General features: G+C 36.6%; 1 protein-coding gene across 1 annotated transcript in view; it reads right to left on the bottom strand.

Moving 5' to 3' along the window:
- Positions 1-23,970, bottom strand: part of LOC123563801 (ribonuclease 3-like) — a 165,604-nt gene that overhangs the window by 51,771 nt on the left and 89,863 nt on the right. The window contains exons 17-20 of the mRNA XM_053524236.1: positions 23,391-23,498; positions 18,489-18,627; positions 16,996-17,116; positions 10,110-10,209 (exon numbers count right to left, since the gene is read on the bottom strand). Of these exons, the coding sequence (XP_053380211.1) occupies positions 10,110-10,209; positions 16,996-17,116; positions 18,489-18,627; positions 23,391-23,498 (468 nt within the window). The remainder of the gene's footprint in view (positions 1-10,109; positions 10,210-16,995; positions 17,117-18,488; positions 18,628-23,390; positions 23,499-23,970) is intronic.

Raw genomic sequence — 23,970 nt, 5'->3', positions numbered from 1 at the left:
CGTATTCTTTAATTGGACATTCATGTTTTTCTCACATGGATCCGTTCATTCATACTTAGCATAAATACGTTTCAACAGTTTATGACGGTATTCAAAGTTAGGGATTGTCAAGGTCCAAAAGTATATTTAAGGCGTAGGTTTTGATCATACTTTCAGGAAATATACCTTTTATATGATATTCGTATATTAGACATATACGGGACCGTATACTCCCGTATATGCACATATTTTTCGCAGTGAAACCTGGTATTGGAGTTCAGGGGTCACTTTTGTATAAAAAAAACACAAATTGAAGCATACTTACTCATTACTTAGTTCAAAAATAGCTTGTTGTTATAATTCACTGTTAGCAATTTACTTTAATGTATACATGTCAAGCAAGGTCTGCAATGTAGTTCTTGTCCCTATAAGTAAAAGGCAAACCTATTATCAAAGGTCAAAGGTCAAATTTGTGTAAGAATTCGCAAAAAACAGCAATTTTGCAATGATTTTTCTTTATTGTGTAGGTTATTTTTGTCACTACAAGTAAAACTGATCATTATTCATTTTAAAGTATGTATAACAGACAATATCACTGTTGAAATAATAATGAAAAATTAGTCAAGGTCAAACCTGACATTAAAGGTCAAAGGTCATTTTCATGTAAAAATTTAAAATATAGCATTTTTAATTTCTTCTTCGTTAAAAATTATCTTGTCATGTTCTTAATTGAAAATAATTCTGTCTTACGTTTATTTCCAAGACAATTTCAGCAATGCAGATCTTATTTCAAAAACAGTGATTGGTAAAGCTTATATCAAAGGTAAAAGGTGAAATTTGAGCGAAAGATTGCAAAAATAGCATTTTGCAATACTTTTCATTGTTTAAAGGTATTTTGTCATTATTAGTATCTTATGGTTATTCCTTGAAGTTTCATACATGTATATATATGGGTCAATGTCAACAATGAAGATATAATAAGAAATGAGTCTAGATCAGCCCTGATGTTAAAGTTTAAAATTCATTTTCGGGAAATAAATTCAAAAGATAGCACTGTTTTTTTTATTTCTTTGTTCAAATATATCTTGTTATAACTTGATGTTAATTCATTTTAATGTTAACCTTGACTTACTTACTTCCTTACTGCGTTCCATCTTCTTATGACCGTTTTATATCTTATGATTAGATGCGGCAATGAACTGCATCGTATTCTGCAGGTCGCTGGCATCTCTCCACAGCTTGGTCTCAGATGGGATGTCTGTTGGCCAAACTTTCTTGCGTGCTTCTTCCAGATAGGAACAGCTCTGCAGAATGTGAAACTGTATTTGTTCCTCTGATCCGCACTGACATTTAGCTTTCTTTGAAACACCCAGCTTCTTCATATGTTTTCTTAGGCCACAGTCTTCAGTGCCTAGACGGAAGACAGTTAATTGGCTGTGCCTGTTTAGCTTGTGTAGACTGTCCTGATTTGGCAGGTAGCCTCCATTTATGGTCTTCCAGTCTGACGCAAAGCTGTTCTTCCACAGAGTCTGCGTTTCTCTGTATGAAGTTGGAGGTTAGGGCTGTATTTGCCTGGATGCTTCCTTTGCAAGTTTGTGCGCAGCTTCATTTCCAGCTATGCCCACATGTGCAGGAATCCATCGAAAAGATACATTGTTGTTCTCAGACAGCAGATTGATGTTTTTCAACAGCTATCTGATTAAGTTGTCTGATGGACCTGCTGAGAGAGTCTGAAGAGCTGACTTGGAGTCTGTTAGGAATATATTGTCCCTTTTCTCCTCGCTCATACTGTTCGAGTATCGCCGATGTGAGGGCTTGCATCTGGATCTGTAGTTGGAGCATTTCTTGCCGACTGGATGAGAGAGAGAGTGTGAGAGAGGAGCTGTCTGAAAATTTGATGTAGGCACCACTCCCATGTACTAGATAGCGGTTGTTGATCATTTCTAGCGTAAAAGATTGTTGGTAAGCCTGATGTTGCTTTCCCTTTTCTTCTACTCCTGGCACCTCCAATTTGATCTTGGGAGCACATTGTCTGGGAACCCATTCATTGGGCTCGAGCGGCTCTGCCTCTGTGTCCAGTGCTGCTGCTTTCCCTTTTTGCAGTTCTTTGACGATGTGGTTGAGACTCGGTCTTTTCAGTCTGTTCTTGGTTCTGCTCTCGAATTGTGAGAGGAGTGGGTGGGATGGTAGTCTCTTTGCCTTCTCTGCATGCACAGAAGCTTTGTACTCTCGTCTAGACTTGCATTTGATCCCCAACTTGTTCCAGCCTGTTTTTTCATAATGGCGAGTTTTTTGAAGGCCCTCTCCTTTGATCTTTAATGTCAGATTTTACCTTGACTAATTTTTCATTTTTATTTCAAGAATGATATATCTGTTATATATACTTTAAAATGAATAATTATTATTTAATAGTTTTGAAATACCCTCAAAAAATAAAGAAAAATCATTGCAAAAATACTGTGTTTTTTTTTTTTTTTTTTTTTTTGCTAATTTTCAAGCAAATTTGACCTTTGACCTTTGATAATAGGCTTGGCTTTGCCTTATTTGGATCAGACCTACAGTCCTGACCTTGCTTGACATGTATACATTAAAATGAATTGCTAACAGAAAATTATAACAAGCTCTTTTTTAACAAAGTAATGAGTAATGAGTAAGTATGCTACAATTTGTGATTTTTTATACAAAAGTGACCCCTGAATTCGAATACCAGGTTTGACCTTGACTTATTTTCTTTCCATGACATCGTCTGACATATATACAGTAAAATGAACAACGATCAGTTACTAAAATGACAAAACAAATACTTTTAAACAATAAAAATTATTACAAATAGGTGATATTACTCACTTGTTTGACCTTTGACCTTTAATATTATGGTTGACCTTGAATGTTTTGAAATTATATGTGCATACAAAACAACGCCTAACATTTATACATTAAAATGAACTGATATCGTTGATTAATATCGACAAAATATTATTAACAAGAAGAAAGTTAAAGAGCTATTTTTACATTCTTTTACTTGAAAATGACCTTTGACCCTTAATATCACATTTGAACTTGTCTGATTTTAGACGATATCTTTATTACTGACATTTTGGGACAAATTTACATTAAAACAAATCACGAGCAATTACAAATAATGATCAGAAATAGCTGGTATATTTCAAAAAGGAAGCTATTCATGCAATTTTTCACACAAATTTGACCTTTGACCTTTGATATACCGTAGATACCCATGTATAATGCGCACCCGTGTATAATGCGCACCCCCGATCTTAGTCCAAAATCCTGGGGGAAAAAAAAAAAAAAAAAAAATTTGGTCAATTTTGAGGTGGATGGAAAACGAAAGTAGAGTTTACATCGACACCGGTAATAAATTTTATCTCCACGGCGGAGAGCAGCATCGGTCTCACGGTACTATCGATTTTTGTTTTCTCGAAAATAAAACCAGTAAATTATTGTTATATTTGTTGTTTTACCTTTTTTAATTCACTATTTTGAATAAATAAATAGCAGCTGATTCAATATTTCGGAATGGTATCTTTCAAAATGACATGAGCTTCTCAATTTAAACTGATAACAAAAGGTGTGATAGTCTTTTTGTCACGATCATAAAGCCAGTAATTACCGGCAATCAACGTGTCACCTCGTGTCAATTATGTTGTTCACAGTTTGATCTCGGTTAAAGATAATTCTCGATCTTTAATTAGTAACATAATTTTTGTGATTTATAAACATTTCTTTCGTCAAAATACTTTTAAATTTATATGAAATTAATTTTGTTTGAAAGAAAAATAAACAATTCGATCTTTTACGGAACGTAACGGCAATCTTAGATTTTAGCGGAGACAGTAAGCGCGGGGAGTAGTTTCCCTTTACCAAAATGGCGGACATCGGTAACAAACTTGTTTTGAAGTTGGAAAATTGTCTGTACCTGTGTATTATGCGCACCCACGATTCGGGGGTGGTCCCGGGGGTCAAAAAACTGCGCATTATACATGGGTATCTACGGTATGCTTTAGCCTTGGCAGTTTTAGGATTACATCTGCACTGCTGACTTTGCCTGACATACAGACATTATAACAAATTATTTCAGTGACTAACAATGTGAATACGTATTAAAATCGTTAGAAAAACTAAAGGTAACATTTTTCACATTTTCGCATGAAAATGAACTTTGACCTTCAATTATCAGCGTGGACCTTGACGTTCAGCAATAAGATTTGCATTTCTGACTTTGACTGATATATACATATACATATATAAAGCTGAGTGACTTATGATACAAACTAATTTTTAAGAATAAAAATAAATTTCAGATATGCCAATTTTTGTGATTTGTACATAAATCTGACCTTTGACCTTAAATATAGAGTTTGCCCTTCATTCCTTTTTGATGAATTTCTTTTTGCTGACATTGGTTGACATATATACATTTACTGACAATCAGATAGCTACTGTAATTAAACAGTGGAAAAACTGGTAGACGTAAACTTTACCCTACCCCCTAAATTTTAACAAGTGAGTTTTATCTCCCCTATCACAAACATAAGTGGACAAAATATAGATAGGCACGGCTTTGACACTTAAGAAATGGGTTTTCATGGAGGATATGAAATATTGTTTCCAAAAAAGTATAAACTTCTTTTGGCCTCTATTGTTGCAATAAAAGTCCGTGAGCTCTCGGACCAATTAAGCACTTTCATGCTCACTGGTGAATAGTGGGTGGTCTTTACACATTCAACTGCTGAAACCTCTCTCACAATCTGAAAGTACAAAAAAAAGTATCTGTTATTTTCCCAGAGCAAGGATAACCAAGGATGGATTTATATTGTAAAAGTTCCTAAGATTTGACATTCTTCTGCACAATGAATTGCAATGTCAGTATTTCTGTTAAATATTTGTGGGTGTTAACAACACCATTGCAGCTTTTTTACATACAGAAGCAGGTTCTGTATTTCAAGTTTAACTATGTATTTTACTGCAAGCAGCAAGTTTCAGAAAGAACATGTATACACACCAGCTGTGGAAGTTGGTAGAAGCAGTCCCACTGTAGCGACTTTGCACAGGTTTGGGTGAGACTTGGACAGATTACCAATAATCCACTCCATTGTGCTCAAAGTGTTCATCTGTGGTGGCTTTCGCCTGTGCCAATTCAATAACCGCCCAGTCTTCTTCAAGGGAGAAGTGTGATGAAAGAGCCTGAAATGAAACATAAGTTACAATGACATGTTTCAATGACTTGACAAAATGAATCATAACTTTTTTGTTGTTGATAAGTTTCTTGTTGTTTTTTTTTTCTAAAATTCTTTGGACCATACATGATGCTGTAAATATATTCAGTAAATGGAGATTCTAAATAAATCAATGTTTAAATCATAGTAGATAAAGTTTAATATTTAGAAATTACTAGCACCTTAAACAATAGTAATTAAACATCCTCGAAAAAGTTTGCTTCAGTTCATCGGGAACAATGATTTCAAACTTCAAACAGTCAAAGAATCACTGGTCATTTTAATACAGTTGCCTTTCTCTGCTAATTATTACTTGATAACAATCAACTTACCCATGCATGCCGCCACCAACTGTTATCCCATTTCTTTGCATAGACTAATTATAATCCTTAACTAATTATCTTCCAATCACTCCAAACTTGTGAAAACACAGACTTTCATCAACACGTGTCGTATTTAAACCCTTATCAGTACACGGTAAACAGCTAGCTACACTGTGTATTCATATAAACTACCCCGATCGATTTTACCTGAGGTATCTCACGGGGATGAAATCGCTGACTGATTTAAGACGCTGCGCTAATAATTGAGGCACCGCGCGGGATATTTAAGCGCTGCGGGAAGCTATATTTCGTGTTTTAAGCGCCGCGGTAGCGCGGCGCCTTATGCGGCTGGGGAAGGGCCTGAATTTGTTAAATAACTCTCAGATACTTTGATTAATTATATATATTATTATGTAATTTGCCCTTTTGATTCTAGGATGAAGGGGGTTTTGTCCTCCCTGTAAAAAACGCGAAGGGGGTTTTGTCCTCCTTGAAAAATGTGCAGAGGGATTTTTGTCCTCCTTGTAAAAAACATGAAGGGGGTTTTGTCCGCAGGTGATTTTGTCCTACACTCTGAATAAATATTTGATGATGAATCAAGTTGAGTCTACTTTAATCGGGTTGAAAACTGTAAACTGTAAACATACCGGCAAAGTGGGTAAGCTAAATTCGACCAAATTTGACAAAAATTCTGTTAAATATACATTCGACATAAAGTCCTATGAGACCAATTGTACACTCGACTAATTGTCCTTTCTGTCTAATGTCTTTTCGACCAAATGTCTTTCGACGAATAGTCATGGAAGCCTATCCATCACCCCATAGATACTCGTTTTAACACATCTATCCATTACCCCATATATACTCATTTTAACACACTTAAATAAACTGATAGTTTAAATGCAAAATACCAATAAAATATATCAGGAATGAAGCCAACAAAAGTATATTTGTGATGTTTAAACTATTAATAAAAGATAAATTTCAGAAAAACTTGTGGTTATAATTAAAATTTATTGGTAATTTTCAGTTTAAATTCAGGTGGCATTTTTGGAAAATCATATTGACTTTATATATAATAAGGGGGCTATTGGTGAATGGAAAAGTACACAGGTTACCCAAAAGCATGTTAATGTTTGGATTCTAACATTCAATTATGGCAAATTATGTAAAAGTGAGACATTAGATTGGAGTTTAGGTCAGTGTAATAAAAGCTGTGGTTACCATAACAACCATTAAAATCCATAGGTCACTAATGCTAATTGACCTGGACCCCTAGGAAGTCTGTTTATTGGGCACAGTTGTCAAAACAAAGCAATTTTTTAAAGTGTTGTTTGCATCATTTTTGAATATATGGACCAAAAACATTTTATAGAAAGTGTCTTTGAACAATGCTTCTTATCAAAACATTATGTAATTAATTAATTGTATGATTTTACCTATGAAGTTCTGTAAGTTTGGTCCAAGTGTAGATTTAATGACTGGATTAGATGAGCTTGTTGATTTTGAAATTCACTTAATATAATCCTTTCTAGACATATATTACTTTCAATTAATAAAATTGTGTATTTGTAGAAGTAAAAATATTTCTTTTCTGTAGTATCACATGCTGAAAACAGCTAAATTATAATAATTTTCTAAGGTCTTAGGTTTGTAGCTTTTTATCTTGAAAACTATTTATCACAAAAGTATGAAAAATATGCCATCAGAAAGAAAATTTAATTCTGAAAATAAATTATATTGGATACTAAATGGTTAAAATAAGTATTCATAGACTAATTTTGACCTGAGTAACACAGGTATAAATTTTGCAATTTTTCTCAAATAACCTGTATTGGGATGGTGTACAGATAGGACGATTGTAGGACATTTGCCCCCCAGGACATTTGCCCCCCCCCCCCCAATGAAAAAATGAACTCCTGGACATTTGCCCCCCAGTTGAAATGGCAGATAGGACATTTGCCCCCCATTGCTTATTTTTGGAATGGACATTTGCCCCCCAATATTTTTGTCCTATATGCCAGTATATATAACTGTATTTTTGGTTGTTTTATTATCAAAATTACTCTAAAAGGCAATATTCAGTAAAAAAAAGTGTTTTATTAATAATAATTTGATAAATATGTAAATTACTTTCAGGTGTTAAGGTAAATAATAGCCTATTATTGAGTAATAAAAGTGTTCATAACAGTGATATAATTTCTTAATTAGTGCAATGTTTTTAACACTCAAACTTGTTAATTTGGCAATTATCTACTACAAAATTGTATAAAACAAAGCCATTGTCCCCTAAAATATGACGAATGTCTTGTATCAAGTTCCCAAAAAATCACTGGGGGACAAAACTATTGGGGGGCAAATGTCCGTTTCAGAAATAAGCACTGGGGGGCAAATGTCCTATCTACCATTTCAACTGGGGGGCAAATGTCCAGCAGTCCACTTTTTCATTGGGGGGCAAATGTCCGGATCCCAGATAGGACTTGTACAGATAACGCTACAGAGTGTATTGGTTATCAATAATCAATACTGTTGTATCTATATGGGGTAAAGGGTTAAAATGTATGTCTGTGAGCTGATTTCTGAGATATCTGCCCATAATTAAAGATCTTGAGATCCATAAATTTCAAGCGGATTGCTAGGCATTACTAAGAATTACTTCACATGTCAACATTTGTCTATTATTTTGTTTGAAGTAATAATAAATAGAATGACATTTGTATGTAGGAGGATTTTCATTTCTGTATGCCGCCAGCCACCTGTTTATACAGTATTGCAGTCTGAAAGATTATTGTTTTCAAAATTTAATTCTACAAATACTAATACTAAACAAGAGGGCCAAGATGGCCCTAGGTCGCTCACCTGAGAAACACACCATAACAGTGTAAACATGTTTGACCTTGTGGGAACAAATATTCTGGCCAATTTTCATTAGGATGGACCAAAAATGTGGTCTCTTAAGTTTAAACAAGTATTTTCTTTGATATGACCTAGTGACCTAGATTTTGACCCCAGATGACCCATATTCGAACTCCACGTAGACTTCATCAAGGCAGTCATTCTGACCAAATTTCATGAATATCAGTTGAAAAATACAGCCTCCATCGCATACACAAGGTTTTTCTTTGATTTGACCTAGTGACCTAGTTTTTTACCCTAGATGATCCATACTCGAACTCCATCTAGATTTCATGAAGGCAATCATTCTGACCAAATTTCATAAAGATCAACTGAAAAATACAGCCTCTATTGCATACACTTTTTTCTTTGATTTGACCTAGTGATCTAGTTTTTGATCCCAGATGATCCACATTAAAATGCGACCTAGATTTTATCAAGGCAATCGTTCTGACCAAATTTCATGAAGATCAATTGAAAAATGCAGCCTCTATCGCATACACAAGATTTTTCTTTGATTTGACCTAGTGACCTAGTTTTTGACCCAAGATGACCCATATTCGAACTCCACCTAGATTTCATCAAGGCAATCATTTTGGCCAAATTTCATGAAGATCAACTGAAAAATACAGCCTCTATTGCACACACGGTTTTTCCTTGATTTGACCTAGTGATCTAGTTTTTGACCCCAGAATGACCCATTTTCGAACTCGTCCTAGATTTCATCAAGCTAATCATTCTGACAAAAATTCATGAAGACCAATTGAAAAATACAGCCTCCATCGCATACACAAGGTTTTTCTTTGATTTGACCTAGTGACCTAGTTTTTTACCCTAGATGATCCATACTCGAACTCCATCTAGATTTCATGAAGGCAATCATTCTGACCAAATTTCATAAAGATCAACTGCAAAATACAGCCTCTATTGCATACACTTTTTTCTTTGATTTGACCTAGTGACCTAGTTTTTGATCCCAGATGATCCACATTAAAATGCGACCTAGATTTTATCAAGGCAATCGTTCTGACCAAATTTCATGAAGATCAATTGAAAAATGCAGCCTCTATCGCATACACAAGGTTTTTCTTTGATTTGACCTAGTGACCTAGTTTTTGACCCAAGATGACCCATATTCGAACTCCACCTAGATTTCATCAAGGCAATCATTTTGACCAAACTTCATGAAGATCAACTGAAAAATACAGCCTCTATTGCATACACAAGGTTTTTCCTTGATTTGACCTAGTGATCTAGTTTTTGACCCCAGAATGACCCATTTTCGAAATCGGCCTAGATTTCATCAAGCTAATCATTCTGACAAAAATTCATGAAGACCAATGGAAAAATACAGCCTCTATCGCATACACAAGGTTTTTCCTTAATTTGACCTAATGACCTTGTTTCTGACCCCAGATGACCCATTTTTGAACTTGGCCTAGATTTCATCAAGGTAATCATTCTGACCAAATTTCATGAAGATCAGTTGAAAAATACAGCCTCTATCGCATACACAAGCTAAATGTTGACGGACGACAGACAGACGCCGGACATCTAGCGATCAGAAAAACTCACCTGGTGAGCTAATAATAATACAAATGTCAGAAGAAAACTATCAAATAACACATTTGGCAAAATATATCTGAAGACAATTATTGATTATATAAAAACTTACATCAGCAAGTATAGACAGGTGGGCATTATTGACTAGAGAACCACGATACAAGGTAAGTTCACCTTCAGACGCTTGTGGAAACATGTTGTACAGGTGGGTACTGAAATGAAAACACAACATAGAATCCAACTGTTATCTCTTCTAACTTTTTATGTATAACATTATCAAATTACATTTGATAAGAAAAACTGATGAAAATGCAATAATTTCATGAAGTTGAAACTTTTCACTTTGGTTAACAACTTACATTAACTCATTCTGCCTTATCTCCACTTTTGCTCTGCTGATATTTATCATTCAACCACCTAGGAGGCTGATAAGCCAATCTACCCATGAATACGTAGAGATGTTTTGAGAGATAACATTGGGGGTTTACAACTTCACATGTTGATAAATATTCATGAAAGGTTTGAAAATTTAAAAAAAGAAATGAATTTTTTATATTGTTTTGTTTTGGGTGGTGGTGGTTGGGGGGTACAACTCTGCATGTTGATGAATATTCATGGAAGGTTTAAGATTTTTAAAAACAAGGAAACAAGAGAGTCATTGACCCTAAAGTGCTCACCAAGGCTTCAAATGCGTTTGTATAAGTACAGAGTTAGGTTTCTTCTATGTTAGCCTATATTATATACATGTCAAATACATTTTTGAACCCAGGGCAATAATTTGAACAATTACGGTAGAAATTACAAATCCGATATCACACCCAAAATATCAAGGCTCTAGCTATTATTGATTTTCAAAGTTTTTTATATATAAGCCTATAGTAAGACATGTCAGACACAGGGGTGTGGCCATTTTTTTACCTTATGGCAATAATTTGGACAAGTATGGTAGAGAAACCCTTATATTACATGCCAAATATCAAAGCTCCAGAATAAAGGATTTTTAAAGCCTGATAGCTGAAAACCTATTTTTAACTAAAATGACCCATATGTGCATTGAACAAGGAGATATTGTTTAAAGAAATTGTTGATGAAAAGTGACCACGCCCTCTGGCGGCCATGTTTTTTTATGAATCAGAAAAATTTGAACAATATTTGTAGAAGGTCATGTTTTTTGACAATTGGTATAATCTGAACAAACTTGGTAGAGGGTCATACAAGGACTGTTTGAGTAAAATTATTCTAAAATTGGGCCAGCAGTTTCACATAAGAAGATTTTTAAAGTTTCCAATATATAAATATAGGGAAAAGTGACCACGCCCTCTGGCAGCCATGCTATTTGACGAATCAAAATAATTTGAACAAATTGGTAGAGGGTCACACAAGGACCAACTGCATAAGATTATTTCAAAATTTGGCCAGCAGTTTCACACAAGAAGATTTGTTTAATTTCCACTATATACATATAGGGAAAAGTGACCACACCCCCTGGCGGCCATGTTTTTTGAGGAATCGGAATAATCTGAACAATCTTGGTAGAGGGCCACACAAGGGCCATTTGTGTAAAATCATTCTAAAATCGGGCCAGCAGTTTCACACAAGAAGATTTTTAAAGTTTCCACTATATACATATAGGGAAAAGTGGCCAAGCCCTCTGGCGGCCATGTTTTTTTGACAAATCAAAATAATCTGAATAATCTTGGTCAAGGGCCACACAAGGACCATTTGCATAAAATTATTTTAAAATTGGGATAGCAGTTTCACACAAGAAGATTTTTGACCAGGGCCATGGGGGTGACTGGGTGTGGGTACACAACTTCACAAGTTGATAATAAATGTTCATGGAAAAAAATGAAATAAGTTTAATGAAATTCTACCAATTGGTTAGTTTGTTATGTACAAATATGTGGATTGTTAAACAATTAAAGGGTAATAACTCTGAAGTACTAAAGAGATCCTGACAAAATTGAGTGTGCACTACCACATTATGGTGATCTAAACTCAATTAAAGTTCCATAGTTCAAGGTCAAATATATCACAAGTTATGAAGCAGAAATTGCCATATCTATAAAACCCTATATAGTTAACATTAGAAACTTCTAAGGGCCATTACTCTGGTGTTACTTGGGCAATCTGACTGAAACTTGACATGCCACATTTCCCTATAGTTGTGAACATGTACATGAAGTGTTATTAAAATTTTCCATACTAATTCCTAGATATGGCTCATGAGGGACGCCGTCAAAACTATGTATCCCTCCGCCTTCGGCTGGGGATAACAAAAAAATATATAGATGAATAAATAAATAAAGAAAACAAGAGTTGTCACTAATGGTGACAAATGCCCCCGCAGCACCTTGACCTTTGACCTGGTGACCCCAAAGTCAGTAGGGGTAGTGTACTCAATAAGTACTATCAGCATGTGAAGTTTGATCCTGGGTGAAGTGGTTCGTATGTTAAGTGCCTTCATGCAAAAAGTTAACGTTGGCCCCTGTGACCTTGACCTTTGACCTGGTGACCCCAAAGTCAGTAGGGTTGGTGTACTCATAAAGTACTATCAGCATGTAAAGTTTGAAGGTCCTGAGTGAAGTGGTTCGCGAGTAAAGTGCCTTCATGCAAAAAGTTAATGTTGGCCCCTGTGACCTTGACCTTTGACCTGGTGACCCAAAAGTCAGTAGGAGTGGTGTACTCAATAAGTACTATTAGCATGTGAAGTTTGAAGGTCCTGGGTGCAGTGGTTCGCGAGTAAAGTGCCTTCATGCAAAAGGTTAATGTTGGCCCCTGTGACCTTGACCTTTGACCTGGTGACCCCAAAGTCAGTAGGGGTGGTGTACTCAATAAGTACTATCAGCATGTGAAGTTTGAAGGTCCTGGGTGCAGTGGTTCGCGAGTAAAGTGCCTTCATGCAAAAAGTTAACGTTGTGACGAACGAACTAACGAACGAATGAACAGTTTTAAACTAATATGCTTCCCTTCGGGGGCATAAAAATAAACAGATACCAACAAAGATGATTGTACTTTATGAACATTATCATATCGTATAGGTGAAAATGAAAGGACTGGTGTGCATGAGTGAAAGTTTAATCTTACATGTAAAAGAAATTATTTTAATTCTTGTATTTTCAATGACATAATCTGCAATTCTACCAGTTTTGTCAAGGTAATATTGTGTGCATCATCACAATGTAAATATAACACTTGTATAATAATGAATGATAAGCATCCATGATTAAAAAATTCCAACAAACCCTCCAGTTCACATTCAGTGTTAAGTAAAAAAAAAATCACAAACAATGCCACAGTGTAGAGATTTCTGCATTTACAAAAAGTCTGTATTATTTTAGACCCATACAGACTGCTGGATAGAGCCACCAACCTTTCTTCAGCTAGCTTGATAGAGCCACCAACCTGGATACCTTCCTCACACCCTTGAGGTTCTGCAACCCTAATGGGGTTGCCAACAAACATCATTGAGGGGCAATTATTCAAATTCAGCAACGTTAAACTCTCGGCCAAAAAGGCCCTTATTTACATTATGTGCAGTCTGTAAATAATTTACTCCTTCTCAAACTAGAACTGTCACAGGAGTGATGAATAATACCCCCACAATATGGCCTTGGCACAGAAGTATGGCAAATTTCAAGTTGGAAAGGGGCCATAACTACGTCAAACAAGAGTGCCAGAATGTCACAATATACGCCCATCATAGCAAATTTCTTTACACTAGCACCTGTATTTGCAAATGGAATTTTAATTCAGTGGTTGTGTAGTAATTATTGTAATTCTTTTGTTTTTCTAAGTCCACAAAAAAACCCAACTCTTTACCAGGTAAAATACCTTAAAATACACCTAATATTTGAATGTAACATCTATGTTGTACCACAGAAAAGTGGTCTTGATTTTTCCCTACAGACAATTATAAGAAAGTTTCAATATGTCATTTATAATAACAACTAAGGGAAGTTAATCTTAAAAAAATAAATAAAAAAAATAAAAAATCCTCCCCCCAAAAATCTAAGTCCACACAAAAATCCTTACCAGGTAGAGATAGGTCAAAATACACCACAAACCTCAAAACTGGATGTAACATGCATGTTGTACTACAGAAAAGTGGTCTTGATTTTTCCCTACGACTAGCAACGAAAAAGTGACAATATAAGCTATTTATAGTAACAACAAAGGGAAGTAATTCTAAAGAAGGGACCTGCGCATGACACTCCGTCTCATGGTGGTGAAGATTTGTGCAAAGTTATATCAAAATCCCTCTATGCATGAAGAAGAAATGCTCTGGACAAAGTCATTCTTGTATCTGATCTTTGGCTATGAAGATGAAATGCTCTGGACAAAGTTTTCATTCTTGTATCCTTTGACCTCTTAAGAGTGACCTTGACCTTATATCTAGGGACCTGATTCTTGTGCAAGACACTCCGTCTCATGATGGTGAACAATTGTGCCAAATTACATCACAAGAGCTGTCAGTGGACAGCGCGCTCGACTATTCTCAGTGCTTGATAGTATAATATAAGCAATAAGTAAAACTTTAACATTACAATAAGCATATTCTAAGTCGAAAAGAGGCCATAATTCAGTCAAAATGCTTATTAGAGTTGCCTCCTCCTTTTTACAGACTGGGGTCATGATGGTAAACAAGTATGCAAAATATGAAAGCAATATCTAAATGGACTTTGAAAATATTTGGGGTGGTACGCAAACTTTAACATTTATTCTAAGTCGAAAAGGGGCCATAATTCAGTCAAAATGCTTGATAGAATTGCCTCCTCCGTTTTACAGACTGGGGTCATGTTGGTAAACAAGTATGCAAAATATGAAAGCAATATCTCAATGGACTTTGAAAATACTTGGGGTGGTACGCAAACTTTAACACTTATTCTAAGTCGAAAAGGGGCCATAATTCAGTCAAAATGCTTGATAGAGTTGCCTCCTCCTTTTTATAAACTGCGATCATGATGGTAAACAAGTATGCAAAATATGAAAGCAATATCTCAATGGACTTTGAAAATATTTGGTGTGGTACGCAAACTTTAACATTTATTCTAAGTCGAAAAAGGGCCATAATTCAGTCAAAATGCTTGATAGAGTTGCCTCCTCCTTTTTACAGACTGGGGTCATGATGGTAAACAAGTATGCAAATATGAAAGCAATATCTCAATGGACTTTGAAAATATTTTGGGCGGTATGCAAACTTTAACATTTGTGTGACGCTCACGTTAACGTTCATGCCGACGCCGGAGCGAGTAGGATAGCTCCCCTATTCTTTGAATAGTTGAGCTAAAAATCTCTCCATGCATGAAGAAGATATGCTCCGGACAAAGTCATTTTTGAATTTGACCTTTGATTTCTAAGAGTGACCTTGACCTTAAGATCTAGGGACCTGGTTCTTGCGCATGACACTCCGTCTCATGATGGTGAATAATTGTGCCATGTTTCATCAAAATCTCTCCATGCATGAAGATATGATCCGGACAAAGTCTGTGGACGCCACCTGCTCAGCCCCCATCTGCCCGGCTGCCCATCCGCCCGGGGTGTTCCCATAATACAACCCGTTTTTCAAACGGGCGTATAAAAATTGTTGGTTTGTAGCCAAAGTCAAACTTGACCTGTATTTTATGATTTTATGACACCTGTGTACCAAAAATTATTTAATTTGCCAAGCCTTTCATGAGCTATTGTTCGGAAACCATCAGTTTGGCAAATTTTAAGTTGGAAAGGGGCCATAACTACGTCAAACAAGAGCACCGCCTTGCGGGTGCTGACGCTCATCTGATTTTTTTTGTGTAATAGAAATATTGTCCTACCCATGATTTTCTAAGTCTGAAAAGGGTCATCATTCTTTCAAAAAGCAGGATAGAGTTATGTTTCTTGATGTTCAGTGTTCACTTATGATGGTGAAAAACTGTTGCAAGTTTTAAAGCAATAGCTTTGATAGTTTATGAGAAAAGTTGACTTAAACATAATACTCAACCAAGAAAATGATTTTCTAAGTCCAAAAGGGGCAATAATTATTGCAAAATGCAGGATGGAGTTACGTTGCTTGCTGTACAGGGTCAGATTATGATGGTCAACAAGTGTTGCAAGTTTCAAAGCAATAGCTTTGATAGTTTAAGAGAAAAAGTTGACCTAAACATAAAACTTAACCAAGAAATCTGATATTTTCTAAGTCCAAAAGGGGCCATAAATCTTGCAAAAAGTAGGATGGAGTTATGTTTCTTGCTGTACAGGGTCAACTTATGATGGTGAACAAGTGTTGCAAGTTTTAAAGCAATAGCTTTGATAGTTTAGGATAAAAGCTGACCTAAACATAAAACTTAACCAAGAAAACTGATTTTCTAAGTCCAAAAGGGGCAATAAATCTTGCAAAAAGCAAGATGGAGTTATGTCTCTTGATGTACAGGGTCTGCTTATGATGGTGAACAACTATTCCAAGTTTCAAAGCAATAGCTTTGATAGTTTAGGAGAAAAGTTGACCTAAACATAAAACTTAACCAAGAAATCTGATATTTTCTAAGTACAAAAGGGGCCATTAATCTTGCAAAAAGCAAGATGGAGTTATGTTTCTTGCTATACAGGGTCAGCTTATGATGGTGAACAAGTATTCCAAGTTTCAAAGCAATAGCTTTGATAGTTTAGGAGAAAAGCTGACCTAAACATAAAACTTAACCAGGCAACGCCGACGCAGACACCGACGCCGATGCCGACGCCGACAACCGCTCAAGTGATGACAATAACTCATCATTTTTTTTCAAAAAATCAGATGAGCTAAAAATGGTGGTTTGTAGCGAAATTTTTATGATGTTACATCTGTGTACCAAAATTTATTAAATCTATCAAGCCTATCATGAGTTATTGTCAGGAAATCATGAAAACCAACAAACTGACCGACAAGCTCACTCATATACCCCCCTCAAACTTCGTTTTGTGGGGTATAATAATGTTCACAAAACCTGCCATTTTCTTCAGAACGAGAACTAGGAAGTTTATACCTGGTTACAAATTCAACAACAGCATCACCAAGAAATTCCAGTCTTTCATTATGTGGTATCTCTGATCGTTTCTCTTCCTTGTGTCCCATTTTAGCCATGATCCTCAACAGTATGTTCAATCCTAGTTTAATAAAAACTGAAAACTAGAAATGTGTCAAGACACGGATGCCCCTGCAACATGAGAAAGTTAATCTTAATTTTTTTTTTTTTAAATTTTAAGTCTCCACAAAAATCCTTACCAGGTAGAGATAGGTCAAAATACATCTCAAAATTGGATGTAACATGCATGTTGTACTACAGAAAAGTGGTCTTGGTTTTTCCTTACTACCAGTAACAAAAAAGTTACAATATAAGCTATTTATAGTAACAACAAAGGGAAGTAATTCTAAACTAGGGACCTGGTTCTTGCGCACAACATTCTGTCTCATGATGGTGTACAATTGAGCAAAGTTACATCAAAATCCCTCCATGCATGAAGAAGAAATGCTCAGGACAAAGTCGTTCTTGTATGTGACCTTTGGCCTCTAAGTGTGACCTTGACCTTAGACCTAGGGACCTGTTTTTTGCGCAAGACACATCATCTATCCATGCTTATTACTTGTGTCAAATTATTTTGAAATCGGACCACTCATGTCAAAGTTATAGACCGGACACGAAGACCACATTATCAGTATATATGTAGTGAAAATTGGCTAAGTTCAACCAAAGACTGTGAACTTGACCTTTGAGCTAGTGAAATGGTTATTGCGCATGACACATCGTCTATCCATGCATATCATTTGTGTGAAATTATTCTGAATCAATCGGACCATGCAGGTCAAAGTTATGGCCCGGACACAAACACCACCCTTTCCCGAACACACACACACGGACAGGGGTAACACTATATGCCACCCTCGCCCCCATTTTATGGCGGGGGCATAAAAATAAATAAATAATTACAAATATTCTGACAATATTTCTGACAAAAAAGGTACAAGAATACCAGAACACAATGTAGTAATACAAGCTGAAATTCAACAGATAAATAACTATTGTATGGAAACAGAAACAATACATTTTTCAACATATCAAATCATATCAGAATTTCAGTCAATGAATTAGTGATCTGAGCGATGGCTGCCTGCGTTTTTTTCTTGCTAGGTTTTAATTGGCAACAATATTGACTTTCTAGCTTTTAATATTGGATGATGATGCAAGATACCCCTTTGGACAATATTTCACATAATTATATGATCCAAGATACCCCTTTGGACAATATTTCACATAATTATATGCAGGCAAATGGACAGAACAATCAACCTTCTGCAACCTAACCTGACTTTGTCCTCACATGACCGGAGCAGGGCTCAAACCCTAGAAGATGAGGGGCACGTGATTCAGCCATCTTAACCACTCTGCCGCACCACCCCAATGACTGTATTAACATGCAAGGTAATTACAACATATCTGACATTAAACTTAATAAGCACATAGCAGTGTTTTGAACATACCTCTTTTTCTCATATGTTGTGTAACAACCTTATGATCTCCAAACACAAGCTGTCTGAATCCACAATTAGACAACGAGTTCCTGCCATGGTCTGGATTTGTTCCATAATTTATCTTGTATGAACTGTGTGTCATGGCCAACTATATAAATAAAGGAAAATTGCCCTAAAATTTTAACACAGAAAACTGATGATATAAATATAGGTTATACATCATTTATTGGCCATCTAATTATATAAATTTTGCAGTAACAGAGCATAGGAAAGTGAAAGCAATAGTTAGAAGGTCAACAAGTGATCTATAATCTATTTATAGTTTAACAATTAAAACTGCAGATAACCCTCACAAACCCATATCTCTGCCAGATAAATGATCTACCTAATGGATTCACTTAATATGTACTGTGTAAGAGAGCCCACGTGGTCCAGTGGTAACACTGTCTGTGTGTACTGTGTAAGAGAGCCCACGTGGTCCAGTGTTAACTATGTCTGTGTGTACTGTGTAAGAGAGCCCACGTGGTCCAGTGGTAACACTGTCTGTGTGTACTGTGTAAGAGAGCCCATGTGGTCCAGTGGTAACACTGTCTGTGTGTACTGTGTAAGAGAGCCCACGTGGTCCAGTGGTAACACTGTCTGTGTGTACTGTGTAAGAGAGCCCACGTGGTCCAGTGGTAACACTGTCTGTGTGTACTGTGTAAGATAGCCCACGTGGTCCAGTGGTAACACTGTGAAACAAGGGGTTGTGAGTTTGAGCCCAGGTTCCTCCAACTAACATTGGGATAAGAGTCCCGTGTATTGGTGCTTTACACCTCACATGCTAAAGAACCAGGGAAGCTTCTCGAATTGGAGCATCTTCTGTATCTTGCACTATCCTCCCTCTAACATAACTAACAGTCTTCTGGAGAAGTCACCCATATGGGTAACCAGTGGCAACTATATATAGGCTTACAAATAAACTAAGACAGGAGGGCCATGATGGCCCTATATTACTCACCTGAGTCTTGTTGCTTGCTTAAACCATGTGCCCCCACCCCCTACAACAAGCGGGGCCAGTTTCAACCCCAGGGGGATATCTGAACAATCTTGGTAAGGAACTACAACACAATGCTACATACAAACTAGAAGACATTTTTTTAGAAAAGCGCATGTCTCTAGTAGTAATGGGCAAGAAGTCAATAGTGGACAGGAGCGAAAATCAAAGAGACACTGATAGTTGGCTGCAATATGGATCATCTACTTGGCATGTCCAGAATCATCCCACAAAGTTTCAATATTCTGGGCCTATTGGTTCTCAAGTAATGGATAGGAAATGGTTTTCCATGTTCTGGCTCCAGTGGCCTTGACCACTGATCAAGTGACCCCAATTTGATTAGGGATCATCTACACTGCCAGTCAAATAATCCTATGACGTTTCAACATTCTGGGTCAAGTGGTTCTCCAGTTATTGATGGGAATGAGTTTTCCATGTTCAGGCCCCTGTGACCTTGACCTTTGCTCCAGTGGCCCCAAAAACAATAAGGGTCATCCACTTTTTAAGTCCTATCATCCTATAAAATTTGAAGGCTCTGGGTCAAATGGTTCTCACGTTATTGATTGGAAACCATTTTCCATGTTCTGGTCCCTGTGACCTTCACCTTTGATCAAGTGACCAAAAATATCAATAGGGGCCATCTACTCTACATGTCCAATTATCCTACGAAGTTTTAACATTCAGGGTCAAGTGGTTTTGAAGTTATTGATCAGATATGGTTTTCCATGTTCGGGCCCCTGTGACCTTGACCTTTGATCTAGTTATCCTAAAAATAATCAGTCATCTACTCTGTAAGCCCTATCAATCTATGAAGTTTGAAGGTTCTAGGACATATGGTTCTCCAGTTATTGATAAAAAATAATGGACAGATGGTCCCTGTGACCTTGACCTTTGATAGAGTGACCCTAAAATCAATAGGAGTCAACTATTCTGCATGTACAATCATCCTAAGAAGTTTCAACTGGTTTTCAAGTTACTGATCAGCAATAGTTTTCCCTATACAAGTCTATATAAACCATGTGACCTCCAGGGCGTGGCCATATTTTACCCCAGGGGGATAATTTGAATACTCTTGGTAGAGGACCACTAGATGATGCTACATACCAAATATCAAAGCTCTAAGCCATGTTGTTTTAGACAAGAAGATTTTCAAAGTTTCCCTATATAAGTCTATGTAAACCATGTGACCCCAGGGAGTGGCCATATTTGACCCTAGGGGGATAATTTGAACAATCTTGGTAGAGGAACACTAGATGATGCTACATACCAAATATAAAAGCACTATGACCTGTGGTTTTGGACAAGAACATGTTTAAAGCTTTTCCTTTCGGCTGCCATGGCAGCTAGTGTTCTTTAAACAATTTTAAAGAAGACCATCCAAGGAACATCCCTGTGAAGTTTCATCAAAATTGGCCTGGTGGTTTAGGAGGAGATAGTTTAAAGGAAAGTGTGGATGGACCGACGATGGCTGGACGCCAGACGTTCACAACAGCTCACCCTGAAAAAAGATACTGTGTAGCTGTAATTATTGTGCCCCCTCTTCGAAGAGGGAGGGGTATACTGTTTTGCAGATGTCTGTAGGTCTCAAGAACGCTTGTGCCTAAGATCACGAAAGTTGATAGGGAGGTTGATCATGACCAGCAGATGGCCCCTATCGATTCTGAGATCAGTAGGTCAAAGGTCCAGTGCACAGTGACCAAATAATTTCTTTCCTTGTGCAGCTAATTACCACACATGACCCAGATTAGAACAAATCCTAGATTCATAAAACCAACAATCTGACAAAGTTGCCTCTGACCAAGTTTTATGAAGATAAAATCAAAGATGTGGTCCCTACAGTGAAAACAAGCTTTTTCTTTGATCTGACCTGCTGATCTAGTTTTTTTGACCCAGATAAAAATTCATGCGAGATTTCATGGAGACATTCTGACCAAGTTTCATGCACAGCAAATGAAAAATGCAGCCCCTATTGCATACACAAGGTTTTTCTTTGATTTGACCAGGTAACCTAGTTTTTGACCCCAGATGACCCAGATTCAAACTTTATCTAGATTTCATCAAGAAAATTATTCTGATAAAATTTCACCAATATCCAGTCAAAAATGCAGCCCTTATTGCACACACAGTTTTTCTTTGATTTGACTGGGTGACCTAGTTTTTGACCTCTGATGACCCATATTCAAACTTGACATAGACATAGATTTGCATCGAAAGCAATATATCAAACAGTCTAAATAAAATATGGAATGGTATGCAAAGCTTAACTTATTTCTATGTCAAAAAAGGGCCATAACTGAGCCAAAACTCTTGTCCTAGTTATGTACTCTTGCTTACATGCGGAGACTGATAATAAACGAGTGGTCAAAGTTTCAAAGCCATATGTCAAACAGTTTAGATAAAATATGGACTGGTACAAAAAACTTAACTGATTTCCAAGTTTAACAAGGGCCAAAATTCAGCCAAATATCTTTGCTATACTTACATACCCCTGACTACAGATGGAGGTTATGACAATGAACAAGTGTTCTAAGTTTCAAAGCCACATGTCAAATAATTTTGACAAATCCTGAACTTGTACAAAAACTGAACCAATTTCCAAGTGCAAAAAGGGCCATAATTCAGCCAAAATACTTGACAGAGTATCTTGCTGTTATAATAGAAATAAGTTTTCAAAGTTTAAAAGCCACATGTAAAATACTTTTGACAAAACATGGACTTTTATGAAAACTGAACCAATTTCAAAGGCCAAAGAGGGCCATATTTCAGTCAAAATATTTGACAGATTGTGGCCCACATGGTAGATGGGGAAACCCGATGTGTAGCCTCTAGAAATAAAGTCGTTACTTACTTACATTCTTTACAGAGTTATGTACTCTTGCCTACCGATACAGACTGTTAACAAGTGATAAAATTTTGAAAGCCATATGTCAAACTGTTTACACAAAATATGGTACAAACAAGAGCTGTCTCCATAGGATGACACATGCCCCCGACGGCACTTTGAATGAATAGTTATGGCCGATGTTAGAGTTTAGGACCTTTGAGCTACGGACCTGGGTCTTGCGCGCGACACGTCGTCTTACTGTGGTACACATTCATGCCAAGTTATTTGAAAATCCATCCATCGATGACAAAGATATGGACCGGACACGCCCATCAATGCACTATCCTTTAACATCTAAGTGTGAACTTGACCTTTGAGCTACGGACCTGGGTCTTGTGCGCGACACGTCGTCTTACTGTGGTACACATTCATGCCAAGTTATTTGAAAATCCATCCATCGATGACAAAGATATGGACCGGACACGCCCATCAATGCACTATCCTTTAACATCTAAGTGTGACCTTGACCTTTGAGCTACGGACCTGGGTCTTGCGCGCGACACGTCGTCTTACTGTGGTACACATTCATGCCAAGTTATTTGAAAATCCATCCATCGATGACAAAGATATGGACCGGACAAGAAAATTGCGGACAGACTGACAGACCGACAGACTGACAGACGGTTCAAAAACTATATGCCTCCCTTCGTGGGCATAAAAACTTAACAGAGATTTTAAAGTTAAAAGGGGCTATAATTCAGTTAAAATCCTTGACAGAGTTATGTACTCTTGCCTAAAACTGGACATGGTGATGGTAAACATGTGTTGAAAGTTTCAAAGCTGTAAGACAAAATGTTTTGTCAAAATGTGGACCGATACGAAAAACTTAACCAAGGTGTGATGTGGACACCGATGCCGACACCGTGGTGAGTAGGATAGCTCTCCCTTTTCTTCAAATAGTCAAGTTAAAAATGTAAAGTACTGCACCTGAAAAAGGCTAAAACCTTATTTGTATTTTTTTTACTTTAGATATAACACAATTGTGACTGACCTGGAGAAGAGATCTGTCTTTGAACTGGTAATCAATGGATTTCTCAAGAACTGACAGACATTCATGGAATCTGAGATGTTCAAATAATACTGGCAACAGCATAGCATGCTGAAAAAAAGTTACTTGATACAATATGGTATGAAGTATAAGTGGCATTTACTTAACATTACAGATCTGAGTATCATGAATGAAAATAGAATTGTGCTGAATATTTTCATGAGGGACTAATATGTGTGGATTTCATGATTGCACAAGTCCAAGAAATTTAATCCCAATGAACAAATAATCTCATCACTAAATCTTTAACATATAAAATCTACAAATTCATGCCCCAATGAAATAGCCACATTAATTTTGCCGAAACCACAAAACTTTATGCCCACGACTTGAAATAATTTCACACTAAACCGTTCAAAATGTATAATAGCAGGCACTTCCTAACAACAGTACACTTTGTTGGTGTATACAAATGTCTTATGAAAGATTTAAATTGAATTTCATTTTAAATCTTTTTTTTTAATTTTGCAAACAGCCAATACATAAACAATATAATAAAATATCAGCACTGAATTGCAATGAA

This window comes from Mercenaria mercenaria, chromosome 15 (genome assembly GCF_021730395.1).
Source record: "Mercenaria mercenaria strain notata chromosome 15, MADL_Memer_1, whole genome shotgun sequence".
NCBI classification, from domain to species: Eukaryota; Metazoa; Mollusca; class Bivalvia; order Venerida; family Veneridae; genus Mercenaria; species Mercenaria mercenaria.
Note: the sequence above shows the minus strand (reverse complement) of the source record. Positions and strands in the feature narration are given on the sequence as shown.